The sequence below is a fragment of the Athene noctua genome, chromosome 33, assembly GCF_965140245.1.
Source record: "Athene noctua chromosome 33, bAthNoc1.hap1.1, whole genome shotgun sequence".
Lineage (NCBI taxonomy): Eukaryota > Metazoa > Chordata > Aves > Strigiformes > Strigidae > Athene > Athene noctua.
In genome coordinates this window covers 206,279-230,665 of record NC_134069.1, presented here as the reverse complement: position 1 = coordinate 230,665, position 24,387 = coordinate 206,279, and the positions used below count along the sequence as shown (strand labels likewise).

At 59.0% G+C, this 24,387-nt stretch overlaps 2 protein-coding genes across 2 annotated transcripts; both read left to right on the top strand.

Moving 5' to 3' along the window:
* The first annotated feature begins 300 nt into the window (after nt 1-300).
* On the top strand, nt 301-13,645 carry PPP2R1A (protein phosphatase 2 scaffold subunit Aalpha). Its single transcript, XM_074930374.1, has 15 exons — nt 301-463; nt 1,890-1,980; nt 2,236-2,336; nt 3,061-3,293; nt 4,632-4,779; nt 4,870-5,025; nt 5,854-5,968; nt 7,027-7,097; nt 7,363-7,497; nt 7,877-8,050; nt 8,802-8,862; nt 9,596-9,750; nt 10,862-11,004; nt 12,471-12,562; nt 13,462-13,645. Exons 1-15 carry the CDS (start codon nt 386-388, stop codon nt 13,476-13,478), a joined length of 1,770 nt encoding a protein of 589 aa, XP_074786475.1. The 5' UTR covers nt 301-385; the 3' UTR covers nt 13,479-13,645.
* A 354-nt stretch (nt 13,646-13,999) lies between these two features.
* SMG9 (SMG9 nonsense mediated mRNA decay factor) lies at nt 14,000-24,387 on the top strand. Its single transcript, XM_074930309.1, is given in 10 exon segments — nt 14,000-14,923; nt 15,819-15,890; nt 16,000-16,222; nt 16,960-17,057; nt 17,165-17,277; nt 18,994-19,105; nt 21,455-21,550; nt 23,368-23,453; nt 24,200-24,236; nt 24,238-24,387. Coding segments are annotated over 10 exon segments (1,872 nt in total). The 3' UTR covers nt 24,349-24,387.

Below are 24,387 nucleotides of genomic sequence, written 5' to 3'. Positions count from 1 at the left end.
AGTTTGTCCCCAGTTTGGGTCTCAATGCGTCCCAGTTTGTCCCAGTTTGTCCCAGTATGACCCAGCCCCCCCCGCCCCAGTTGCACCCATCCAAGCCAGCGGCGCCGCGTTGCCTCGCAACGCCTCGCCCCGCCCCTCCGCTCCGTCACTCAAAACCTCACCACCCAATCAGACAGCGAGCAGGAGCCGGCCGCAAGGGGGCGGAGCTATCGCGGAAGGACGTGACGTTTAACCCAATGAGTAAAACGCGGGGGCGGGCGTTAGGGGTAGAGCCGACCAATGAGCGTTCAGGAAACCCTGCAAGAGCGGGGCGGGCGGCCCCGTACGGCCCCTCAGAGCCGGGGCGGCGGCGGCGGCGGCGGCGGAGAAGAAGAAGAAGAAGAAGATGGCGGCGGCGGACGGCGACGATTCGCTTTACCCTATCGCCGTCCTCATCGACGAGCTCCGCAACGAGGACGTGCAGGTACCGGTTACCGGAGCCGTTTCCCCCGGGGCTCCCCGTTTCGGGGCTCCGGGCCCGGCCGCCATCACCCCACCGGCTCCCTCCGCGCTGCTCCCTCCTTCTAATGGCGGCCAGCGCTGCGCCGCGCTATGAAAGGGCCGCTCTGATTGGTTGAAACCGCTTCCCCGCCTCAGGCGCGGGCTAATGGGGAGCGGCGTTACATGGCGCGGATGGGACAACCGCCCCCCCCCCTCCGCCCCGCGTTTTCCCTAATCGGGATGAAAGGCGCGCTCTGATTGGTTGGCGGGCCGCCACTCACCCCTATTCGTTTTGTGAGGCGGCTTCTGATTGGTCAGGGAATCCCTTTAGTGCGGCGCCCCCTTTCGGTGGGGCAGCGCGCGGTGGCCAATGGGAAACGGGAGGGCGGCTCGGCGGCGGCCGCTATTGGGTGGAACCGCGGTGTGGGCGGGGCTGAGGGCGTGGAGCCAATGAGGGGGCTTCTCTCTGCCGCGGCAGCGCTGCAGAACTGTGAGACGAGGCTCCTGATTGGTTCAATCGGTCGGGGGGGGCGGGGTTTTAACCCGGAAGTAGCTTTATTTGCCCTTTGGGGGGGGATTTGCCACCCGGGCGGCCATTTTGTCCCCGGGAGGGGGGAGATGCCCCCCCCAGGAGGGAGTTTATTTGCCCCGGGGAGGATTATTTGCCCCCAGAGGGGCTTTATTTCCCCCTGGGGGGTTTATTTGCCCCCCAAGGAGCCATTTTATCCCTGAGGGGAGGAAATTCCCCCCCAGGAGGGTCTTTATTTGCCCCTGGGGGGTATTTTCCCCCCCAAGGAGCTGTTTTACCCCTGACAGATGGAAATTCCCCCTCAGGAGGGGTTTTATTTGCCCCTGGGGGGGTTATTTGCCCCCAGAGGGGTTTAATTTCCACCCCCAAGGAGCCATTTTATCCCCGGGGGGGGGAAATTCCCCCCAGGAGTTTTTTATTTGCCCCTGGGGGGTTATTTTCCCCCAGAAGTGTTTATTTCCCCCGCCGAGGATATATTTTATCCCTGATGGGTTGAAATTCCCCCTCAGGATGTGTTTTATTTGCCCCTGGGGGGGGTTACTTGCCCCCAGAGGGGTTTATTTCCCCCCCCCCAAGGAGATATTTTATCCCTGACGGGTGGAAATTCCCCCCAGGAGGGTCTATTTGCCCCTGGGGGGGGTTATTTGCCCCCCAAGGAGCCATTTTATCCCCTGAAATTTGAGATTTCCCCCCCAGGAGCTTTTTTAATTTGTGGGGGGGCAGGTATTTACCCCCCAAAACTGGGGTGTTTTTTTTCCCCCGGGGGGGGTGTGTGTGCTGTTTTTTTCACTCTGGGGGTCCCGTGTTGGCCCCGGGGGGGGGTGGGGTGGGGTATATTTTTAATTTTTTAAATTTTAATTTCAATTTTGGGGGATTTTAGTTACGACTCAACAGCATCAAGAAACTCTCGACCATCGCCCTGGCGTTGGGTGTGGAACGTACCCGCAGCGAGCTCCTCCCCTTCCTCACTGGTAAAAAAAAAAAAATAAAATTGGGGGGGGCCCTGAGGGGTTCCCCAAAATCCTGGGGGGGGGGGAAGGGGACACACACAACGTCGGGGGGAGCCCCCAAATCCCGCCCCCTATCCTTTAATTATCTCCTTAATGGTTTTTCTGGTGTAGGGGAGAGAGGTTGTGTTGGGGGGGCGGGGGGGGGCGGTTTAGGGGTGTGGGGGGGTGATTGACAGCTCGGGGGGGTGACAAAGTGTCCCCCTTTTTTTGTCCCAGACACCATTTACGATGAGGACGAGGTGTTGTTGGCCTTGGCGGAGCAGCTCGGGACCTTCACCGCCCTGGTTGGGGGACCAGAGTTTGTCCATTGTCTCCTGGTATGGACCCAGGAACCCCCCCCTCCCCAAAATATTGGGGTGTGTCCCCCCCCGACCTTTGGACTTTGGGGTCCCCCCCTGGTCCTTTCATGGACGTCCGGGTTCCACCCCAGGGGGATGTTGGGCTCCGGGGTGGGACGTTGGATTGCTTTGGGTGGATGTTGGGGGACCTGAGGGACTTTGGGGGGGGTGTCAGGATTTGGGGGGTCACCTGGGGGCCCCCCAATTATTTGGGGGGACATTAAGACCATTAGGGGGGACCTTGAGCTTTTCAGGAGAACGTTGGGCTCCATGATGGGACGTTGGGTTGGTTTGGTTGGCCGTTGGGTGGACATGGAGGACCTGAGGGACTTTGGGGGGGGTGTCAGGATTTGGGGGGTCATCTGGGGCCCCCCCAATTCTTTGCGGTCACATTGGGGTCCCCTGGGCAGGACTTTGAGTCAATCTGGGAGGACATTGGGCTCCATGATGGGACGTTGGGTTGGTTTGGGTGGACATGGGGGACCTGAGGGACCCTGTGGTGGGGTGTCAGGGTTTGGGGGGGTCACCTGGGCCCCCCCCAACTCTTTGGGGTCCCATTGGGGTCCCCCCAGTTGGGACTTTGAGTCAATCTGGGTGGACATTGGGCTCCATGATGGGAGAACCTCAACCCCCGCCCTCCCTCACTGTGTGTGTCTGTGTCCTAATTTTGGGGTGCTCCCCCCCACCCTTCTAATCTTTCTAGCCCCCCCTCGAGAGTTTGGCCACGGTGGAGGAGACGGTGGTGCGGGACAAGGCGGTGGAGTCGCTGCGGGCGGTGTCCCACGAACACGCCCCCCCCGATTTGGAAGGTCACTTCGTCCCCTTGGTGAAACGTCTGGCGGGGGGCGACTGGTTCACCTCCCGCACCTCGGCCTGTGGCCTCTTCAGCGTCTGTTACCCCCGGGTTTCCAGCCCCGTCAAGGCCGAGCTGCGACAGTGAGTCACTTCCGCCTTCGTGGTGGCCCCATCGGGTGGCCCTGGTGGCCCTGAGTCAGCTTTGGTGGCCGTTGGGTTGGCCCCAGGGTCTTTGTCTTGGTCCCTTGGCTTGTGATTTGAGTCAGGGTGTGGTTGTGGTGTCCCCGTGGCGTGTCACGTGTTCCTAAGCTAGATTTGGTGGTCCACTGGTAGCCCTGAGCCGTCCGTGGTGGCCCTATGGCAACTTTGGTGGCCGTTGGGTTGGCCCCAAGGTCTTGACGTTGGTTTTTCGGCCTGTGATTTGGGTCAGGGTGTGGTTGTGGTGTCCCCATGGTGTGTCACGTGTCCCTAAGCCAGCTTTGGTGGTCCACTGGTAGCCCTGAGCCATCGCTGGTGGCCCCATGGCAACTTCGGTGGCCGTTGGGTTGGGTTGAGTTGGCCACAGGGTGTTTGCGTTGGCTTTTTAGCCTGTTAGTTGGGTTGTGGTGTGGTTGTGGTGGCCCCGTGGCATGTCCCTAAGCCATCCCTGGTGGCCCCCTGGTAGCCCTGAGCCGTGCCTGGTAGTCCTGGTGGCCCCAAGCCATATTTGGTGGCTGTTGGGTCGGGTTGGCCCCAGGGTCTTTGTGTTGGCCCAGAAGTCTTTATGTTGGCCCCTTGGCCCGTTATTTGGGTCATGGCACGGTTGTGGTGGTCCCAAGCCAACTTTGGTAGCCCAAACCCCTACTTGGTGGCCCCAACCCATCTTTCACGCCCTTCAACCTCCCTTAGATCAACCCACTTGACCCCGTGACCCGTTTTGGGCCTCACAACCTTCCCCCACAGACCCCGTAGCCCATCCCCAGTGGCCCCAAGGTGGCCCCAACCCCTTCTTGGTGGCCACAACCCAACCTTGGTGGCCCCAACCCATCGTTCACACCCTTCAACCTCCCTTAGATCAACCCACTTGACCCCGTGACCCGTTTTGGGCCTCACAACCTTCCCCCACAGACCCTGTAGCCCATCCCCAGTGGCCCCAAGGTGGCCCCAACCCCTTCTTGGTGGCCCCAACCCCTTCTTGGTGGCCCCAACCCCTTCTTGGTGGCCCCAACCCCTTCTTGGTGGCCCCAACCCCTTCTTGGTGGCCCCAACCCCTTCTTGGTGGCCCCAACCCCTTCTTGGTGGCCCCAACCCCTTCTTGGTGGCCCCAACCCATCCTCCACGCCCTTGAACCTCTTTTAGATCAACCCACTTGACCCCGTGACCCGTTTTGGGCCTCACAACCTTCCCCCACACACCCCGTAGCCCATCCTCAAGGACGTCCCCAAAGATCTCCGTTTGTCCGCCCAAAATTATGTGTGTCCCCCCCCCCCCAATCCCTAGATACTTCCGGAACCTCTGCTCGGACGACACCCCCATGGTCCGTCGCGCGGCCGCTTCCAAATTGGGTGAATTTGCCAAAGTTTTGGAGTTGGAGCACGTCAAGAGCGAGATCATCCCCATGTTCTCCAACCTGGCGTCCGACGAGCAGGTAACGAGGGGGGCCCCCCCCCACCCGCTTAATTTTTGGGGTGAGAAAGTGGTTTTTTGGTGTTTCTAAGGGTTTTTTTGGGGGTGACAGGACTCGGTGCGGCTGCTGGCGGTGGAGGCCTGTGTCAGCATCGCCCAGTTGCTGCCACAGGAGGAACTGGAGGGACTGGTGATGCCGACGCTGCGGCAGGCGGCCGAGGACAAGTCCTGGCGGGTCCGGTATATGGTGGCCGATAAGTTTACAGAGGTGGGGACGCTCGGGGACACTTGGGGACACGTTTGGGCAGGTTCGGGGACACTTGGGGACACGTTTGGGCAGGTTTGGGGACAGTTGGGGACGCTTGGGGACACGCTTGGGCAGGTTCAGGGACACTTGGGGACGTTTGGGTAGGTTCAGGGATGGTTTGGGGACGTTTGGGGACACGGAGACTTAGGGACACGTTTGGGGACATTTTGGGACGCATTTGGGCAAGTTCAGTGATGTTTTGGGGACACTTGGGGACAGTTTGAGGCGCATTTTGGGGACATGTTTGGGGACTCATTTGGGCAGGTTCAGGGACAGTTTGGGGACACATTTTGGGGACACTTCTGGGTAGGTTCAGGGATTGCTTGGGGACACATTTGGGTGGGTTTGGGGACATTTTGAGGACACGGATGGATTTGGGGACGTGTGGGGGCACATTTTGGGGGGTTTTGGGGACATTTTGGGGCATCTGGGTGGGTTTGGGGATGTTTTGGGGCGGGTTTGGGGACACCTGGGGATATTTTGGGGGAACATTTTGGGGTCTCTTGGGGACAATTTGGGGACGTTTAGGGACGTGGGTTTGGGGGACGTTTTGGGACACATTTTGGGGGGTTTGGGGGACATTTTGGGACACGTTTGGGTGGGTTCAAGGATATTTTAGGCCCCGTTTGGGGCGATTTCGGTGGATTTTGGTCTCCTTGGGTGGCCGTTTGGGGGGTGTCTTGAGGGGCCGTGGTGGAAATTCCCTCGGGGACAAGCTTGGGGACATTTAGGGACACACTTGGGGGGGTGTGTGTCTCTGTGACCTTTAACCTTTGTCCCCCCCCGCAGCTCCAACGCGCCGTAGGCCCCGAAATCACCAAAACCGACCTGGTTGGGGCCTTCCAGAGCCTGATGAAGGACTGCGAGGCCGAGGTGCGGGCGGCCGCCTCCCACAAGGTCAAAGGTCAGCTGGGGTCACCCCCCGCTATGGGCCCCGTGTCCCCAAGGAGGCTCCTGGGGTCCCCCGGTGTCCCCAAGGTCTGTCCCTGGGCCGAAGTGGGCCTCAAAATGGCCGAAGTGGGCCTCAAAATGGCCGAAGTGGGCCTCAAAATGGCCAAAGTGGGCCTCAAAATGGCCGAAATGTCCCCAAGGCCAGTCCCTGGGCCTAAATGTCCCCAAAAATGGTCCCTGTGTCCCCAAGGCCAGTCTTTGGGCTCAGATGTCCCCAAGGGTGGTCTAAATGGGCCCAAGGATGGCCCAGATGTCCCCAAGGATGGTCCCTGTGTCCCCAAGGCCAGTCCCTGGGCCTAAATGTCCCCAAAAATGGTCCCTGTGTCCCCAAGGCCAGTCCTTGGGCCCAGATGTCCCCAAGGATGGTCCCTGTGTCCCCAAGGTCAGTCCCTCGGCCTAAATGTCTTCAAAAATGGCATAAATGTCCCCAAAGGTGGTCCCTGTGTATCCAAGGCCAGTCCTTGGGCTCAGATGTTCTTAAAAATGGTCTAAATGTCCCCAAGGATGGTTGAAATGTCCCCAAGGCCAATCCCTTGGCCTAAATGGGTCACAAAAATGGTTTAAGTGGCCCCAAAGATGGCCCAGATGTCCCCAGGGATGGTCCCTGTGTCCCCAAGACCAGTCCTTGAGCCTAAATGGGCCCCAAAAATGGTCTAAATGTCCCCGAGGATGGTTCCTGTGTCCCCAAGGCCAGTCCCTGGGTCTAAATGTCCCCAAGGATGGCCTGGATGTCCCCAAAAATGGTCCCTGTGTCCCCAAGACCAGTCCCTGGGTCTGAATGTCCCCCAAAATGGTCTAAATGTCCCCAAGGATAGTTGAAATGTCCCCAAGGCCTATCTGTGGGCCTAAACGGGTCTAAATGTCCCCAAAAATGTTCTAAATGTCCTCAAGGATGACCTAAATGACCCTAAAAATGCTCAAAATATCCCCAAAGCCACTCCCTGGGTCTCCGTGTCCCCAAGGCCACCCCAGCTGTCCCCTCTCTGTGTCCCCAAATCCTTTTTCTTCCAGAGTTCTGCGAGAACTTGTCCCCTGACTGCCGGGAGGCCGTTATCATGGGCCAGATCCTGCCCTGCATCAAGGTAAGGGACACTTGGGGACACCCTGGGGCTGGCGGGGGGCCTCCCTGGGGCTGTTTTGGGGGTGCTGGGGCCACCCCGGAGCCATTTTGGGGGTGCTGGGGACGTCCTGGGGTGTTGAGGACATCGTGGGGACCCCTCTGGGGACATCCTGGGGTGGTGGGACACCCCTGGGGACCTCCTGGTGCCACTCTGGGGTGGTGGGACATGTTGGGGACCTCCCTGGGGCCATTTTGGTGTCCCCACGGTGTCCCCACGGTGTCCCCAGGAGCTGGTGTCCGACGCCAACCAACACGTCAAGTCAGCGCTGGCCTCTGTCATCATGGGCCTGTCCCCCATCTTGGGGAAGGACAACACGGTGGAGCATCTGCTGCCCCTTTTCCTGGCGCAGCTCAAGGACGAGGTGGGGGGGACAATTTGGGGACAATTTGGGGACTTCGGGGGACGTTGGCGGGGACGCTTGGCCCAGTTGGGGACCCTCAGGGGTGGGAGATGCTGCTGGAGAGGGGACGGTGGTGGCACAACCAAGGTGGGTGAAGGATTGGGGATGGTGGCACCATCTTGGGGACATTTGGAGGACACTTGGGGACAATTTGGGGCCACTTGGGGACATTTTGGGAACATCTGGCCCAGTTGGGGACCCTCAGGGGTGGGGGATGCTGCTGGAGGGGGGACGGTGGTGGCACAACCGACGTGGGTGAAGGGTTGGGGATGGTGGCACCATCTTGGGGACATTTTGGGGCCGCCTGGGGACATTTTGGGGACACTGGGTGTCCCCGCAGTGCCCCGAGGTTCGTCTCAACATCATCTCCAACCTGGACTGCGTTAACGAGGTGATCGGCATCCGGCAGCTCTCCCAGTCCCTCCTCCCCGCCATCGTGGAACTGGCCGAGGACGCCAAGTGGCGCGTCCGTCTGGCCATCATCGAGTACATGCCCCTGCTGGCCGGCCAGCTGGTGAGACTGGGAGGCACTGGGAGGGCGTTATGGCTGCCTGTGGGGGCACTGGGAGGTGCTGGGGGGCACTGGGAGGGCGTTATGGCTGCCTATGAGGGCACTGGGAGGGTGTTATGGCTGCCTGTGGGGGCACTGGGAGGGACTGGGAAGTGTTGGGAGGAACTGGGAGGGTGTTATGGCTGCCTATGGGGGCACTGGGAGGTGTTGGGAGGAACTGGGAGGGCGTTATGGCTGCCTATGGGGGCACTGGGAGGTGCTGGGAGGGACTGGGAGGGTGTTATGGCTGCCTGTGGGGGCACTGGGAGGGACTGGGAAGTGTTGGGAGAAACTGGGAGGGCGTTATGGCTGCCTATGGGGGCACTGCGAGGGCGTTATGGCTGCCTATGGGGAGACTGGGAGGTGTTGGGAGGCACTGGGAGGGTGTTATGGATGTCTATGGGGGGACTGGGAGGTGTTGGGAGGTACTGGGAGGGCGTTACGGCTGCCTATGGGGGCACTGGGAGGGACTGGGGGGGTGTTATGGCTGCCTATGGGGGCACTGGGAAGCACTGGGAGGGCAGTCTGGTTTCCGATAGGGGTGCTGGGAGGCACTGGGACGTACTGGAGGGATCAGGGAGGCCCCTGGCCTGTCTTGAGAGAGCTGTGACCCATACTGGGAGAGTACTGGTTCATACTGGGAGAGAATTGGTTTGTACTGGAAGAATAGCAGTTCATAGTGGATTGTACTGGTTTATACTGGTTTATTCGCCAGGGTGTGGAGTTCTTTGATGAGAAGCTGAACTCGCTCTGCATGGCCTGGCTGGTCGACCACGGTGAGCCCAGTGCTTACTGGGAGCTACTGGGAGCCCCTAGAGGGGTTACTGGGAGCCCCTGTGGCTTCTTACTGGGTTTACTGGGAGCTGGTAGAGGTTATTGGGAGCCCTGTGGTTGCCTATTGGGACATTGGGGCCCTTACTGGGAGCCAGTTGGGTCTTACTGGGCTCTTGGGGCCCTTACTGGGAGCCAGTTGGGTCTTACTGGGCTCTTGGGGCCCTTACTGGGAGCCAGTTGGGTCTTACTGGGCTCTTGGGGCCCTTACTGGGAGCCAGTTGGGTCTTACTGGGCTCTTGGGGCCCTTACTGGGAGCCAGTTGGGTCTTACTGGGCTCTTGGGGCCCTTACTGGGAGCCAGTTGGGTCTTACTGGGCTCTTGGGGCCCTTACTGGGAGCCAGTTGGGTCTTACTGGGCTCTTGGGGCCCTTACTGGGAGGCAGTTGGGTCTTACTGGGCTCTTGGGGCCCTTACTGGGAGCCAGTTGGGTCTTACTGGGCTCTTGGGGCACTGGGCTCTTGGGGCCCTTACTGGGAGCCAGTTGGGTCTTACTGGGATCTAGGGCCCTTACTGGGAGCCGGTAGACATTACTGGGAGCCAGTTTGAGCTTACTGGGAGCCCTGTGATGCCTTCTAGGGCTCTTAGGGCCCTTACTGGGAGCCCTAGCAGCTGCTTACTGGGTTTACTGGTCCAGGTTTATCCCTTCCCAGCCCTAAACTGGTTTTTTCCCCTCCAGTTTACGCCATCCGCGAAGCCGCCACCAGTAACCTCCGCAAACTGGTGGAACGCTTCGGGCAGGACTGGGCCCAGGGCACCATCGTCCCCAAGGTGCTGGCAATGGCCGCCGACCCCAACTACCTGCACCGCATGACCACCCTCTTCTGCATCAACGTGAGGCCACGCCCACAGCACCCATGGGTGCCCCACCCACCTCCCCACCCATGGGTGTCCCCCCGATACCCGCCCCCCCCCCCCCAACCCCTGACACCACCCCTGAAATGGAGGAGCGGGGCGTGATAGATTGGGAGGCCACGCCCCCTGCGCTCTCAGGACACGCCCCCTAAGTCTAGGCCACGCCCACAGCACCCATGGGTGCCCCCCACCCATGGGTGCCCCGCAATACCCGCCCACCCCCCAACGCCACCCCTGAAATGGAGGGGTGGGGCGTGATAGAGTGGGAGGCCACGCCCCCTGCGCTCTCAGGACACGCCCAGTAAGTCTAGGCCACGCCCACAGCACCCATGGGTGCCCCACCCACCTCCCCACCCATGGGTGCCCCCCGATACCCGCCCACCCCCCAATGCCACCCCTGAAATGGGAGGGGCGGGGCGTGATAGAGTGGGAGGCCACGCCCACAGCACCCATGGGTGCCCCCCAATACCCACCCACCCCCCAACACCACCCCTGAAATGGAGGGGCGGGGTGTGATAGAGTGGGAGGCCACGCCCCCTGCGCTCTCAGGACACGCCCAGTAAGTCTAGGCCACGCCCACAGCACCCATGGGTGCCCCCCCTTGTAAGTAGGAGCCCCTGTAGGGAGGCAAAGCCCCGCCCACAGGCCATATAAGCCCCGCCCATTACGCATAGGCCACACCCACCCCCACTGACCCACCCATGAGTGCCCCCAAACCCCACCAGGCCAAAGCCACACCCCCAGATCTTAAGCCACGCCCTCTCCCTGTCAATATCCTTCCCCAAGCCACGCCCCCTTCCCTTTGACTGCCCCTTCCCCTTGACTCCTCCCCCTGTGACCCCGCCCTTTCCCCTTTAGCCACACCCCTTCCCCTTTGGCCCCCTTCCCTTTTGACTCTGCCTCTTCCAACCTGACCCAACCCTTTCCCAATGGCCACGCCCCCTCCCCCTTCTCCCTCCATTCCCCCCCCCCCCCCCCCCCCTTCCCCTCCCTCCCCTTTAACTCCTGGGGCTGCCCTCGCCCCGCCCTCCCCCCTGACCTTTGCCCTCGCCCCTGACCTTTGCCCGTGACCTCTGCCCTTTGCCCCCAGGTGCTGTCGGAGGTCTGCGGGCAGGAGATCACCACCAAGCAGCTGCTGCCCACGGTGCTGCGCATGGCGGGGGACGCCGTGGCCAACGTCCGCTTCAACGTCGCCAAGTCCCTGCAGCGCATCGGGCCCCTGCTCGACCCCGGGTACGGGCGCGGGAGGGCGCGGGAGGGGGCCCCAAACGGCGCTAAGGGACCCAAAGTGGCGTCAAATGGCCTCAAAATGGCGCTAAGGGACCCAAAATGGCGTCAGATGGCCTCAAAGTGGCGCTAAGGGACCCAAAATGGCGTCAGATGGCCTCAAAATGGCGCTAAGGGACCCAAAATGGCGTCAGATGGCCTCAAAATGGCGCTAAGGGACCCAAAATGGCGTCAAATGGCCTCAAAATGGCGCTAAGGGACCCAAAGTGGCGTCAGATGGCCTCAAAGTGGCGCTAAGGGACCCAAAATGGCGTCAGATGGCCTCAAAATGGCGCTAAGGGACCCAAAATGGCGTCAAATGGCCTCAAAATGGCGCTAAGGGACCCAAAATGGCGTCAAATGGCCCGAAAATGGCATCTAAGGGACCCAAAATGGCATCTAAGGGACCCAAAGTGGCGTCAGATGGCCTCAAAATGGCGCTAAGGGACCCAAAATGGCGTCAGATGGCCTCAAAGTGGCGCTAAGGGACCCAAAATGGCGTCAGATGGCCTCAAAGTGGCGCTAAGGGACCCAAAATGGCGTCAAATGGCCTCAAAATGGCGCTAAGGGACCCAAAATGGTGTCAAGTGGCCTCAAAACGGCGCTAAGGGACCCAAAATGGCGTCAAATGGCCTCAAAACGGCGCTAAGGGACCCAAAATGGCGTCAAATGGCCTCAAAATGGCGCTAAGGGACCCAAAATGGCGTCAAATGGCCTCAAAATGGCGCTAAGGGACCCAAAATGGCGTCAAATGGCCCGAAAATGGCATCTAAGGGACCCAAAATGGCATCTAAGGGACCCAAAATGGCATCTAAGGGACCCAAAGTGGCGCTAAGGGACCCAAAATGGCGTCAGATGGCCTCAAAACGGCGCTAAGGGACCCAAAATGGCGTCAAATGGCCTCAAAATGGCGCTAAGGGACCCAAAATGGCGTCAAATGGCCTCAAAATGGCGCTAAGGGACCCAAAATGGCGTCAAATGGCCCGAAAATGGCATCTAAGGGACCCAAAATGGCATCTAAGGGACCCAAAGTGGCGCTAAGGGACCCAAAATGGCATCGAATGGCCTCAAAATGGTGCTAAGGGACCCAAAATGGCGTCAAATGGCCTCAAAATGGTGCTAAGGGACCCAAAATGGCGTCAAATGGACCCAAAGTGGCGCTAAGGGACCCAAAATGGCACTAAGGGACCCAAAATGGCATCGAATGGCCCCAAAGTGGCGCTAAGGGACCCAAAATGGCATCAAATGGCCCCAAAGTGGTGCTAAGGGACCCAAAGTGGTACTAAGGGACCCAAAATGGCGTCAAATGGACCCAAAATGGCCCCAAATGGCCAAAACGCAGAAAAGGCCCCCCAGTGCCCCCCCAGTGCCCCCAGTGCCCCCCCAGTGCCCCCAGTGCCCCCAGTGCCCCATGTCCCCGTCCCTGTCCCCAGGACGCTGCAGGCCGAGGTGCAGCCCGTGCTGGAGAAGTTGACGCAGGACCAGGACGTCGACGTCAAGTACTTCGCCCAGGAGGCGCTGACGGGTGGGGACACTGGGGGGACACTGGGGGGACATCGGGGACACTGGGGGGACACTGGGGACACTGGGGGGACATCGGGGACACTGGGGGGACACTGGGGGGCATTGGGGGGACACTGGGGGACACTGGAGGGACATTGGGGGGACATTGAGGGGCATTGGGGGGACACGGGGGGCATTGGGGACACTGGGGGACACTGGAGGGACATTGGGGACACTGGGGGGCATTGGGGGGACATTGAGGGGCATTGGGGGGACACGGGGGGCATTGGGGACACTGGGGGACATTGGGGGGACATTGGGGACACTGGGGGGCATTGGGGGACACTGGGGGGACACTGGGGGCATTGGGGGGACATTGGGGACACTGGGGGGCATTGGGGGACATCGGGGACACTGGGGGACACTGGAGGGACATTGGGGGGCATTGGGGGGACATTGAGGGGCATTGGGGGGACACTGGGGGGGCATTGGGGACACTGGGGGACATTGGGGGGACATTGGGGACACTGGGGGGCATTGGGGACACTGGGGGGGCATTGGGGGGACATTGGGGGGACATTGGGGACACTGGGGGGCATTGGGGGACACTGGGGGGACTGGGGGCATTGGGGGGACTGGGTGGCATTGGGGGGACGTTGGGGACACTGGGGGGACTGGGGGGGCATTGGGGACACTGGGGGGCATTGGGGGGACACTGGGGGGCATTGGGGGACATTGGGGGGACTGGGGGCATTGGGGGACATTGGGGGGACATTGGGGACACTGGGGGGCATTGGGGGACACTGGGGGAACACAGGGGGGGCGTTGGGGGGACATTGGGGGACATTGGGGACATGGGGGGGGCATTGGGGACACCGGGGGTCCCTCACTGACCATGTCCCCCCCCCTCTGTCCCCCCAGTGCTGGCGCTGGCCTGACCCCGCCCCCTCCCCTCCCCCCGCATGCCGACGGCGCTGCCCCTCCCCCCCCCGGTGTCACCTCCCGCCCCTCCCCCCGCGGGGGTGTCACCGTGTCCCCAATGTCCCCCCTCCCCCCCCCGACTCATTAATTAATTATCGCGAGTTAATAAACCGGTTCTGATGGACGTGGCGCCTTGGGGGGCGGAGGGCAAAGGGGAGGGGTGGGGAGGGTCAGGCCACTCCCACATCTCCATATATGGGGCTATGGGGGCGGAGTTACGTGAGCGCGCTGTCATGGCCGCCTGTGCCTTTAAATCCCGGCTGGTTGCTCCGCGTCAATCAACCACAAGCTCCGCCCCCTTTTCGTCCATCACCCGCAAGCTCCGCCCCCTCGGCGCGTGCGTGAGTCCCCCACGCAGAAACGTCACGTCAATCATCCGGAAGCTCCGCCCGCTCCGCGCACGCGCCGCCCCTCCCGGGCACGCGCCATTACGCACAAACGCCGCGTCAATCACCCGGAAGCCCCGCCCTTTCCGAGCATGCGTATTTTCCTCACGTGTAAGCTACGCGTCAATCACCCGGAAGCTCCGCACCCTCGGCGCACGCGCCGTATCTCAGTCACAAGCCCCGCCCCTACCGCGGATGCGCAATCCCCAAGCGGAAACTCCGTGTCAATCACAAGGAAGCTCCGCCCCCTCCGCCTATGCGCCGTTTCCACGCCAAACCTCCGCGTCAATCACCCGCAAGCTCCGCCCACTCCGCGCATGCCTACTTCCCTCCAGCACAGGCTCCGCGTCAATCACGCGGAAGCTCCGCCCCCTCCGCGCACGCGCCATCCCCACACCCGGAAGCACCGTGTCAATCATTTCCAAGTTCCGCCCTCTCCGCGCCCGCTCCGCCCTTCCCGCAAAACCGCCGCGTCAATCACCCTCGAGCCCCGCCCCCTCAGCGCACGCGCGGTCCCCAACCCGGACGCTCCGCCCCATCCGCGCATGCGCACTCCAACCCGGAAGCTCCGCCCCCTCCTCCCTGGCACTGACAGCGGCCGAAAGGCGGGAAAAACCCCCAAGCCCCGCCCACCCCCCCGTATCCCTCCGCTCCGCGCATGCGCAGACGCTTCTCTCCGCGTCTCCCTCCGCCTCCCCTCTAGCGCCGCTAACGGCCCCTGTAGCCCCGCCCACTCCCCCTGTAGCCCCTCCCACCGCGTCGCTCCGCCCCGCCGGAACTTCTTTTTACCTCAGGAGCGGCGCGGGCGGCGCTTGGAGATCCCTGGAGAGGGCCCAGGGCTCCGGGGCGACCCGTCACCCCCCCGGGGTCCCCCCGTCACCCCCCGGGTCCCCCCGTCACCCCCCGGGTCCCCGTCGCGCCCCGCGGCCATGTCGGACTCGGGGCAGAGCCCGGCCCCCGGCGCCCGGCGGCGCTGGGCCAGGGAGAAGGAGCCGGAGGGGAGCGGCGAGAGACGGGTGGGCGGGGCTGAAGGGGGGTGGGCGGGGCTGGAGTGGGTGGGCGGGGCTAAAGGAGGGGGTGGGAGGGGCCGAAGGGCGGGTGGGAGGGGTCTGAAGTGGGTGGGAGGGGCTATAAGGGGGGTGGGAGGGGCTGGAGTGGGTGGGAGTGGCTAAAAGGGGGGTGGGAGGGGCTAAAGGGGTGGTGGGAGGGGCTGAAGAGGGGTGGGAGGGGCTATAAAGGGGGTGGGAGGGGCTAAAGGGGTGGTGGAGGTGTGCTAGGGTGGTGGGAGGGGCTGAAGAGGTGGTGGGAGGGGCTGAGGGGGTGGTGGGAGGGGTTATGGAGCGGTGGGTGTGGCTATGGGCTAGCTGGAAAAGCTATGGGGTGGTGGGAGGGGCTATGAAGGGGGTAGGAGGGGCTATGGGGCAGTGGGAGGGTCCAAAGGCGTGGTAGAAGGGGCATAATAGGGGTGGGAGGGGCTATAAAGGAGGTGGGAGGAATTATGGGGCAGTGGGAGGGGCTATGGGGTGGTGGGAGGGGCTATAAAGGAGGTGGGAGGAGCTAAGACACAGGGGGAGGGGCTATGAGGTGGTGGGAGGGGTTCGGGGTGGGAGTGGCTAAAGGGTCTGTGAGGGGCTAAGGGGTCAGTGGGAGGGGCTCTAGGGCTGGTGGGTGGGGCTATAAAGGCAGTGGGAGGAGCTAAACGGGGTGGTGGGTGGGGCTACAGGGCGCAATGGATGGGAGGGGGCCTGTCCAGGGAGGTGGGAGGGGCTTTAGGAGTGAGTGATGGGGCTGTGGGTGGGGCTTGGGGGCTGAGTGACAGGACAAGGACAGTAATTTGGAGGGAGTGTGGGCGTGGTTAGAGGCGTGGGGGCGTGGCCACGCCTGAGCCCGCCCCTCCCTCCGACCCAGCAGGAGGGCGGGGAGGAGCCGCCGGGTTTGCTGCAGAAGACGCCAATCATCCTGGCCAAGCCCCCGGGCGAGCGGGTGAGTGGGCGTGGCCTGGAGCTGGAGGGGGTGGTGCCAAATCTCATGGCCCCGCCTCCTCATACTGACATCATTTCCGGGGCGGGTGGGGGGTGTGTGGGCGGGGCAGCAGCAGGTAAAGGCGGGACCAGGCCCGGCCCCGCCCCCTCCCACCCCGGCCCCGCCCATCGTGTTGATGAAGGCACGGGGGGAGGAAGGTCGAGCAGGGGGCGTGGCCACGTCGGGGGAGGGGCCAACCGTGGCCCCACCCCGAGAGAGGGAGGGGCCTCGCCCCACCCAACCCGTCTATCAATTGCATGGGCGGGGTCTGCCCCCCCCCGGAGCCCTGGACCGTGAGTGGGGGCGGGGCTAGAGAGGAGGGGTGGGGCTATAGGTTAAAGGGGTGGGGCTGGAGGGGCGGGGCTAGCGCTTGCGGGCGGGGCTAAGGGGCAAAGGGGGTGTGGTTGGGTGGGGCTAAGGGCAAAGGGGCGTGGCTAGCGCCTGGGGGCGCAGCTAAGGTCCAAAGGGGTGTGGCTAGGGGCTAATGGGGTGGGGCTACCGGTTGAGGGTGTGGCTATGGTCCATCTGGGCGTGGCTAGTGCTTGTGGGCGGGGCTACAGTCTTAAAAGGGGGGTGGTTGGTTGGGGGCAGGATTTAGAGGGAGTGGGTGTGGCTAAGGGAAGGGTATGGCTCGTGTTTGTGGGCGTGGCTAACAGCTAAATGGGTGGGGCTATTGGTTGGGGTGTGGCTAAGTGGGCGTGGTTAACGCTTGTGGGCGTGGCTAAGGGCTTAACAGGGGGGGGTGTTTGGCGGGGGGCCAGGGTTTGGAGGCTGTGGGCGTGGCCGAGGGGGCGTGTCTAGTGGTATGGGGCGTGGTTACGGGCTAAACGGGCGTGGCCGTTGGTTGGGGTGTGGCTAAGCGGGCGTGGCTTGTGCTTGTGGGCGGGGCTACGGGTTTATAAAGGGGGTTGTTGGCGGGGGGGTGGTTGGTTGGCATGTGGGGGGGGGGCCGGTCTTTGGGGGGAGTGGGCGTGGCTAAAGGAGGAAGGGGGCGTGTCCACGCCCCCCGGGACTAGTAGCCCTCCCCCAGCGGTTGCCGGCCAAGCCCGTTTGGCCCCACCCGAGAAGATGAAAACCAGTATCAAACTGGTGGACGAGCAGATGAACTGGTGCGACAGCGCCCTGGAGGTGGGAGCCTGGGGGGTGGGGGGGGGGGTTTGGGGGGGCCCCTGGGGGGGTCCTGGGGGTCCCCCCAGTCTTAACTGGGATCCTGTCCCCCCCTTTACTGGTCCCAGTTCTTACTGGAGCAGACGGACGTGCTGGTGGTGGGAGCGTTGGGGCTGCAGGGAACTGGGAAATCCACCGTCCTGTCCCTGCTGGCGGGGGGGCAGCCGGAGGAGGATCCCAGGTACTGGGAGGGACTGGGAGGGACTGGGAGGGGACTGGGAGGGGAGTGGGGGGAACTGGGAGGGGACTGGGAGGGACTGGAGGGGAATGGGGGCGACTGGGAGGGGAGTGGGGGGAACTGGGAGGGACTGGGAGGGGAGTGGGGGGGACTGGGAGAGGACTGGGGGGAACTGGGAGGGGACTGGAAGAGGACTGGGGGGGACTGGGAGGGGACTGGGGGGGACTGGGAGGGAGTGGAAGGGACTGGGAGGGGAATAGAGGGGACTGGGGGGGAACTGGGAGTGACTGGGGGGGACTGGGAGGATCTGGGAGGGACTGGGAGGGGAGTGGGGGGGACTGGGAGGGACTGGGAGGGACTGGGAGGGGAATGGAGGGGACTGGGAGGGACTGGGAGGGGAGTGGGAGGAACTGGGAGGGACTGGGAGGGGAGTGGGGGGACTGGGAGGGACTGGGAGGGGAATGGGGGGGACTGGGAGGGGACTGGGGGGGAACTGGGAGGGACTGGGGGGGACTGGGAGGGGACTGGGGGGGACTGGGAGGGAGTGGAAGGGACTGGGAGGGGAATAGAGGGGACTGGGGGGGAACTGGGAGTGACTGGGGGGGACTGGGAGGATCTGGGAGGGACTGGGAGGGGAGTGGGGGGGACTGGGAGGGACTGGGAGGGACTGGGAGGGGAATGGAGGGGACTGGGAGGGACTGGGAGGGGAGTGGGAGGAACTGGGAGGGACTGGGAGGGGAGTGGGGGGGACTGGGAGGGACTGGGAGGGGAATGGGGGGGACTGGGAGGGGACTGGGGGGGAACTGGGAGGGACTGGGGGGGACTGGGAGGGGAATGGGGGGGACTGGGAGGGAGTGGAAGGGACTGGGAGCAACTGGGAGGGGATGGGGGGCAACAGGGACAGGCTGGGAGGGGACTGGGATGTACTGGGAAGGACTGGGAGGAACTGGGAGCTGACTGGTGGGGACTGGGAGAGAACTGGGAGAGGATTCAGAGGGACTGGGATAGACTGGGAGGGACTGGAGGAGTTTGGAAGTGGCTGGGGGACACTGGGATATACTGGGATATACTAGGTTGTACTGGGATGCACTGGTGCGCACTGGGATATACTGGTGCGCACGGAGATATACTGGGCCGTACTGGGATATACTGGTGTGCATGGGGATATACTGGTGTGCACTGGGATATACTGGTGTGCACGGGGATATACTGGGCCGTACTGGGATATACTGGTCTGCACTGGGATATACTGGGCCGTACTGGGATATACTGGTCCGCACTGGGATATACTGGGCCGTACTGGGATATACTAGTCTGCGCTGGGATATACTGGGCTGTACTGGGATATACTGGTGCGCACGGGGATATACTGGGATATACTGGTCTGCACTGGGATATACTGGGCCGTACTGGGATATACTTGTGCGCACGGGGATATACTGGGCTGCATTGGGATATAATGGTCCATACTGGTCTGTACTGGGGTATACCGATCCGTATTGGGATATACTGGTACATACTGGGATATACTGGTCTGCACTGGGATATACTGGGATATACTGGTCCGCACTGGTCCGTACTGGGATATACTGGTCTGTACTGGTTCGTACCGGGATATACTCGTTCGCACTGGGATATACTGGTCCGTACTGGTCCGTACTGGTCCGCACTGGGATATACTGGTCCGTACTGGTCCATACTGGTCTGTACTGGTCACAGGGCGTTCCCGTTCCGGGCGCAGGCGCCGGAGCTGCGGGAGCGGGGCGGGGCCCAGACCGGCGGCATCGACCTCTTCGTCACGCAGGAGCGCGTGGTGCTGCTCGACACCCAGGTAATTAGCGCTCGTTAACGCTAATTAACGCTAATTAACGCTCATCAGCGCTAATGACCCCCCCCCAGGCATCAGTTAACTTCAATTAACCCCATTTGCCTCACATAACCCTGACCCGCCCCCGCTAACCCCCCTGCGGTCCTTCCTCATGCCTAATTAATGCTAATTAGCTTTAATTAGCTCTTAATTAACCCTAATTAACACTTATGAAATACCTACAGACATTAATTAACAGGAATTAAACACAATTTGCCTGAAATAACCCTGATTCGACCCCATTCACCCCTGTTTAACCATTTTTAATGCTTAATTTATGCTAATTAGCGTTAATTAGCTCTTAATTAACCCTAATTAACACTTATTAAACACCTACAGACATTAATTAACAGGAATTAACCGCAATTTGCCTGAAATAACCCTGATTCGCCCCCATTCAGCCCTGTTTAACCATTTTTAATGCTTGATTAATGCTAATTAGCTTTAATTAGCTTTTAATTAACCCTAATTAACATTTATTAAATACCTACAGACATTAATTAACAGGAATTAAACACAATTTGCCTGAAATAACCCTGATTCGCCCCCACTCACCCATGTTTAACCATTTTTAATGCTTAATTTATGCTAATTGGCTTTAATTAGTTCTTAATTAACCCTAATTAAGACTTATTAAACACCTACAGACATTAATTAACAGGAATTAACGGCAATTTGCCTGAAATAACCCTGATTCACCCCCATTCACCCGTGTTTAGCCCCGTTTAATGCCTAATTAATGCTAATTAGCTTTAATTAGCTCTTAATTAACCCTAATTAACACTTATTAACACCCCACATACATTAATTAACAGGAATTAACACCCAATTTGCCTCAAATATCCCTGATTCTCCCCCACTAACCCCCTGCAATCCTTCTTCATGCCGAATTAATGCTAATTAACTTTAATTAGCTCTTAATTAACCCTAATTAACACTTATTAACCCCCCACAGACATTAATTAACAGGAATTAACTCCAAATTGCCTGAAATAGCCCTGATTAACCCCTATTAACCCCCATTTAACCCTTCTTAAGGCTTAATTAAGGCTAATGAACTTAAATTAACTCTTAATTAACCCTAATTAACACTGATTCACCCCCTGAAGCCATTAATTAACAGGAATTACCCCTCATTTACCCAAGTTAATCCCTAATTAAGCCTGGTTAACTTGAATTAATCTCTAATTAACACTAATTAACACAATCTAACGCTGATTAACCCCCCACAGCCATTAATTAACAGGAATTAACCCTAATTGGCCATAATTAACTCTAATTATCCCTAACTAACCCCTGTTCAAACCTTAATGACTTATTAAGCCTAATTAACATGAACCAACCCCTAATTAACCCTGATTAACCCCCCCCGGACATCAATTAACCTCAATTACCCCTAATTAACCCCAATTTAATCCTTCCTAAATACACAATTAGCCCTAATTAACTCGAATTAACACCTGATTAACGCTAATTAACCCCTGATTAACACCTCACAGCCATTCATTAACAGGACTCAACCCCAATTATCCCTCGTTGGCCTGAAATAACCCTAATTAACGCCCATTAGCCCTGTTTAACCCTAATTAAGCCTAATTAACACAAATTAACCCCTAGTTAACCTTAATTAACCCATTTTACACCCCCCCAGGTATTAATTAACAGGGACTAACTTGAATTACCCCCCATTTGCCTGAATCATCCCTAATTACCACTAATTAACCCCCACTCCAACTTTTTTAATGCACAATTAAGCCTAATTAACCTGCACTAATCCCTAATTACCACTAATTAACCCCCACTCCAACCTTTTTAGTGCATAATTAAGCCTAATTAACCTACATTAATCCCTAATTACCACTAATTAACCCCCACTCCAACCTTTTTAGTGCATAATTAAGCCTAATTAACCTACATTAATCCCTAATTACCACTAATTAACCCCCACTCCAACCTTTTTAGTGCATAATTAAGCCTAATTAACCTGCACTAATCCCCAATTAACGCTGATTAACTCCCACAGAAATTAATTAACCTAAATTAACCTAAATTAACCTAAATTAACCTAAATTAACCTAATAAGCTCCTAATTAACGCTAATTAACCACCGGCTAGTCCTCATTAATGCCTAATTAACCCTAATTAACGCTAATTAACGCTAATTACACCCCAACCAATCTCTAATTAACCCCCTGTAACCCCTGTTCACCCCCTAATCGGCCCCCGGTCGCGCCTAATTAGCGCTAATTAGGGTTAATTAGGGTTAATTAGCGCTAATTAGGGTTAATTAGCGCTAATTAGGGTTAATTGCAGCCGATCCTGAGCCCCGCCCTCCTGGATCACCTGATCAACAACGACCGGAAGCTCCCGCCCGAGTATCCCCTCCCCCACACCTACATCGAGATGCAGGTGGGGGCGGGGCCTGAGGGGGCGGGGCCTGAGGGGGCGGGGCCTTGGGAGGGGGCGGGGTTTGTGGGGAGAGGGGGCGGGGTTTGCGGGGGGAGAGGGGGAGTGGCTTGGGAGGGGCGGGAAGGGGTTGGGGTGGGCGGGGCTAGGGGAGGAGGGGTGGGGTTTGGGGCGGGGCTTGTGGGGAGGGGCGGGGCTTGGGGAGAAGGGCGGGGTTTGTGGGGAGGGGCGGGGCTTGGGGAGAAGGGCGGGGTTTGTGGGGAGGGGCGGGGCTTGGGGAGAAGGGGGCGGGGTTTGTGGGGAGGGGCGGGGCTTGGGGGTCTCCTGGGGATAAAGGGGGCTCAAGGGGGGTTAATTAAGGGGAATTGGCGGTTAATTAGCGCTAATTGCTGTTGAGGGTAATTAGGGGGTAATTAGAGGCAATTAGCGGGAAGTTGCGGTTAATTAGTGGCAGTCGGGGGTTAATTAGGGGTAATTAGCGGGAAGGTGCGGTTAATTAGTGGTACTTGGGGGTAATTAGCAGGAAGGTGCGGTTAATTAGTGGTAGTCGGGGGTTAATTAGGGGTAATTAGTGGGAACGTGCGGTTAATTAGTGGTATTTGGGGGTAATTAGGGGTAATTAGCGGGAAGTTGCAGTTAATTAGTGGTACTTGGGGTAATTAGGGGTAATTAGCGGGAAGGTGCGGTTAATTAGTGGTAGTCGGGTGTAATTAGGGTAATTAGGAGCGATTTGCTGTAAATTGATGATAATTAGGGGTTAATTTGATTAATTAGTGGCAATGAGGGTAAATTGGGCGTTAATTAGGGGTAATTGGGGTTAATTGGGTTAATTGGAGGTAATTAGGGTAAAGTTCGGGTAACTTGGAGCAAATCGGGTTAATTAGAACTAATTAAGATAAATTTGGGGTGTTAATTAGGGTAATTAAGTGTAAATCGTTTTAATTAGAGCTAATTAAGCTGAAGTGGGGGTTAATTAGGGGCAATTAGGGGAGGGAGGGGCGTTAATGAGTGTTCCTGAGGGCTAATTAGTGCTGATTAGTCCTACCTTGGGGGTGGTAATTAGCGATAATTAGCGGTGCCTGGGAGATGGATTAGGGTTAATTGGTGTTAATTAGGATTGTTTGGGGGTTATTAGGGTTAATTGGTCGTAATTACTGTTAATTATGGGTTTCGGGAGGTTAATTAACCCCAATTAGCGGTTCCGATGGGTTGATTTTTGCTAATTAACCCTAATTAACGGTTCCGACGGGTTAATCTTTGTTAATTAATCCTAATTAGCGGTTCCGATGGGTTAATTTTTGCTAATTGACCCTAATTAGCGGTTCCGCTGGGTTAATTTTTGCTAATTAACCCTAATTAGCAGTTACGGTGGGTTAATCTTTGTTAATTAACCCTAATTAGTGGTTCCGATGGGTTAATTTTTGCTAATTGATCCTAATTAGCGGTTCTGACTGGTTAATCTTTGTTAATTGACCCCAATTAGCAGTTCCGACGGGTTAATTGTTGCTAGTTAACCCTAATTAACAGTTCCGACAGGTTAATCTTTGTTAATTAATCCTAATTAGCAGTTCCGATGGGTTAATTTTTGTTAATTAACCCTAATTAGCGGTTCCGCTGGGTTAATTTTTGCTAATTAACCCTAATTAGCAGTTCCGATGGGTTAATTTTCGCTAATTAACCCTAATTAGCGGTTCCGCTGGGTGAATTTTTGCTAATTAGCCCTAATTAGCAGCTCCGGTGGGTTAATCTTTGTTAATTAACCCCGATTAGGGCTCCCCGGGGGTTAATTAGCATTGTTAATTAGCGCGGGGGTTAATTAGTCCCTGCAGATCGCCGCCTTCCTCTTCACCGTCTGTCACGTGGTGCTGCTGGTCCAGGATTGGTTCACGGACCTGGCGCTCTACCGGTGGGTCCCGCCCCCTCCCCAGCGCCCCATAGCGCCCCATAACTGCCCCATAGCGCCCCATAACTGCCCCATAGCGCCCCATAACTGCCCCCATAGCGCCCCCTGCCGGCCCCATGGCTGCCCCATAGCACCCTAATGGCTGCCCCACAGCGCCCCACAGCACCCCTGGGGTGCCCCATAGCACCCCACAGCACCCCATAGCACCCTATGGCTGCCCTATAGCGCCCCATAGAACCCCTGGGGTGCCCCATAGGGCCCCATAGCACCCCCTGGCTGCCCCATAGCACCTGGGAACTGACCCATAGCGCCCTACAGCTGCCCATAGTGCCCCTTGGCTGCCCCATAGCGCCCTATGGTTGCCCCAGAACTGCCCCATAGAGCCCCTGGGGTGCCCCACAGTGCCCATAGCACCCCACAGCTGCCTCATAGCACCCTATGGCTGCCCTATTCTGCCCTATAGCTGCCCCATAGCATCCTCAGAACTGCCCAATAGCACCCCCCAGCTGCCCCATAGCACCCCACAACCACCCCAGAACTACGGATCCTGCCCCATAGCAGGGGCTCTGCCCCCCAACCACCGCCATATCCCCTGATCCTCCCCCTCCCTCTGCCCCACAGCTGCCCCACGGCTCTGCCCCACATCTCTGCCCCACGGCTCTGAGCCCCACGGCTCTGCCCCACGGCTGCCCCATGACTCTGCCCCACGGCTCTGCCCCACGGCTCTGCCCCACATCTCTGCCCCACAGATTCCTGCAGACGGCCGAGATGGTGAAACCCTCCACCCCCCTCCCCTGGGCACGAACCCGGCGCCGGCCCCGAGGAGCCTTCGGAGTACTACCCCCACCTGGGTGAGCCCCACGGATCCTGCCCCACAAGTGACCCCCCGGACCCATAAGTGGCTCCCTGGACCCATAAGTGACTTCCTCTGACCCAT

What these genes read in the sequence shown, in the direction of transcription:
- PPP2R1A (XM_074930374.1), top strand. Translation starts at nt 386, where the DNA reads ATGGCGGCGGCGGACGGCGACGATTCGCTTTACCCTATCGCCGTCCTC. An exon ending in GCTCCTCCCCTTCCTCACTG is followed by an intron (nt 1,981 to 2,235) that starts GTAAAAAAAAAA and finishes TTTTTGTCCCAG; the next exon opens with ACACCATTTACGATGAGGAC. An exon ending in GTCAAGGCCGAGCTGCGACA is followed by an intron (nt 3,294 to 4,631) that starts GTGAGTCACTTC and finishes CCCAATCCCTAG; the next exon opens with ATACTTCCGGAACCTCTGCT.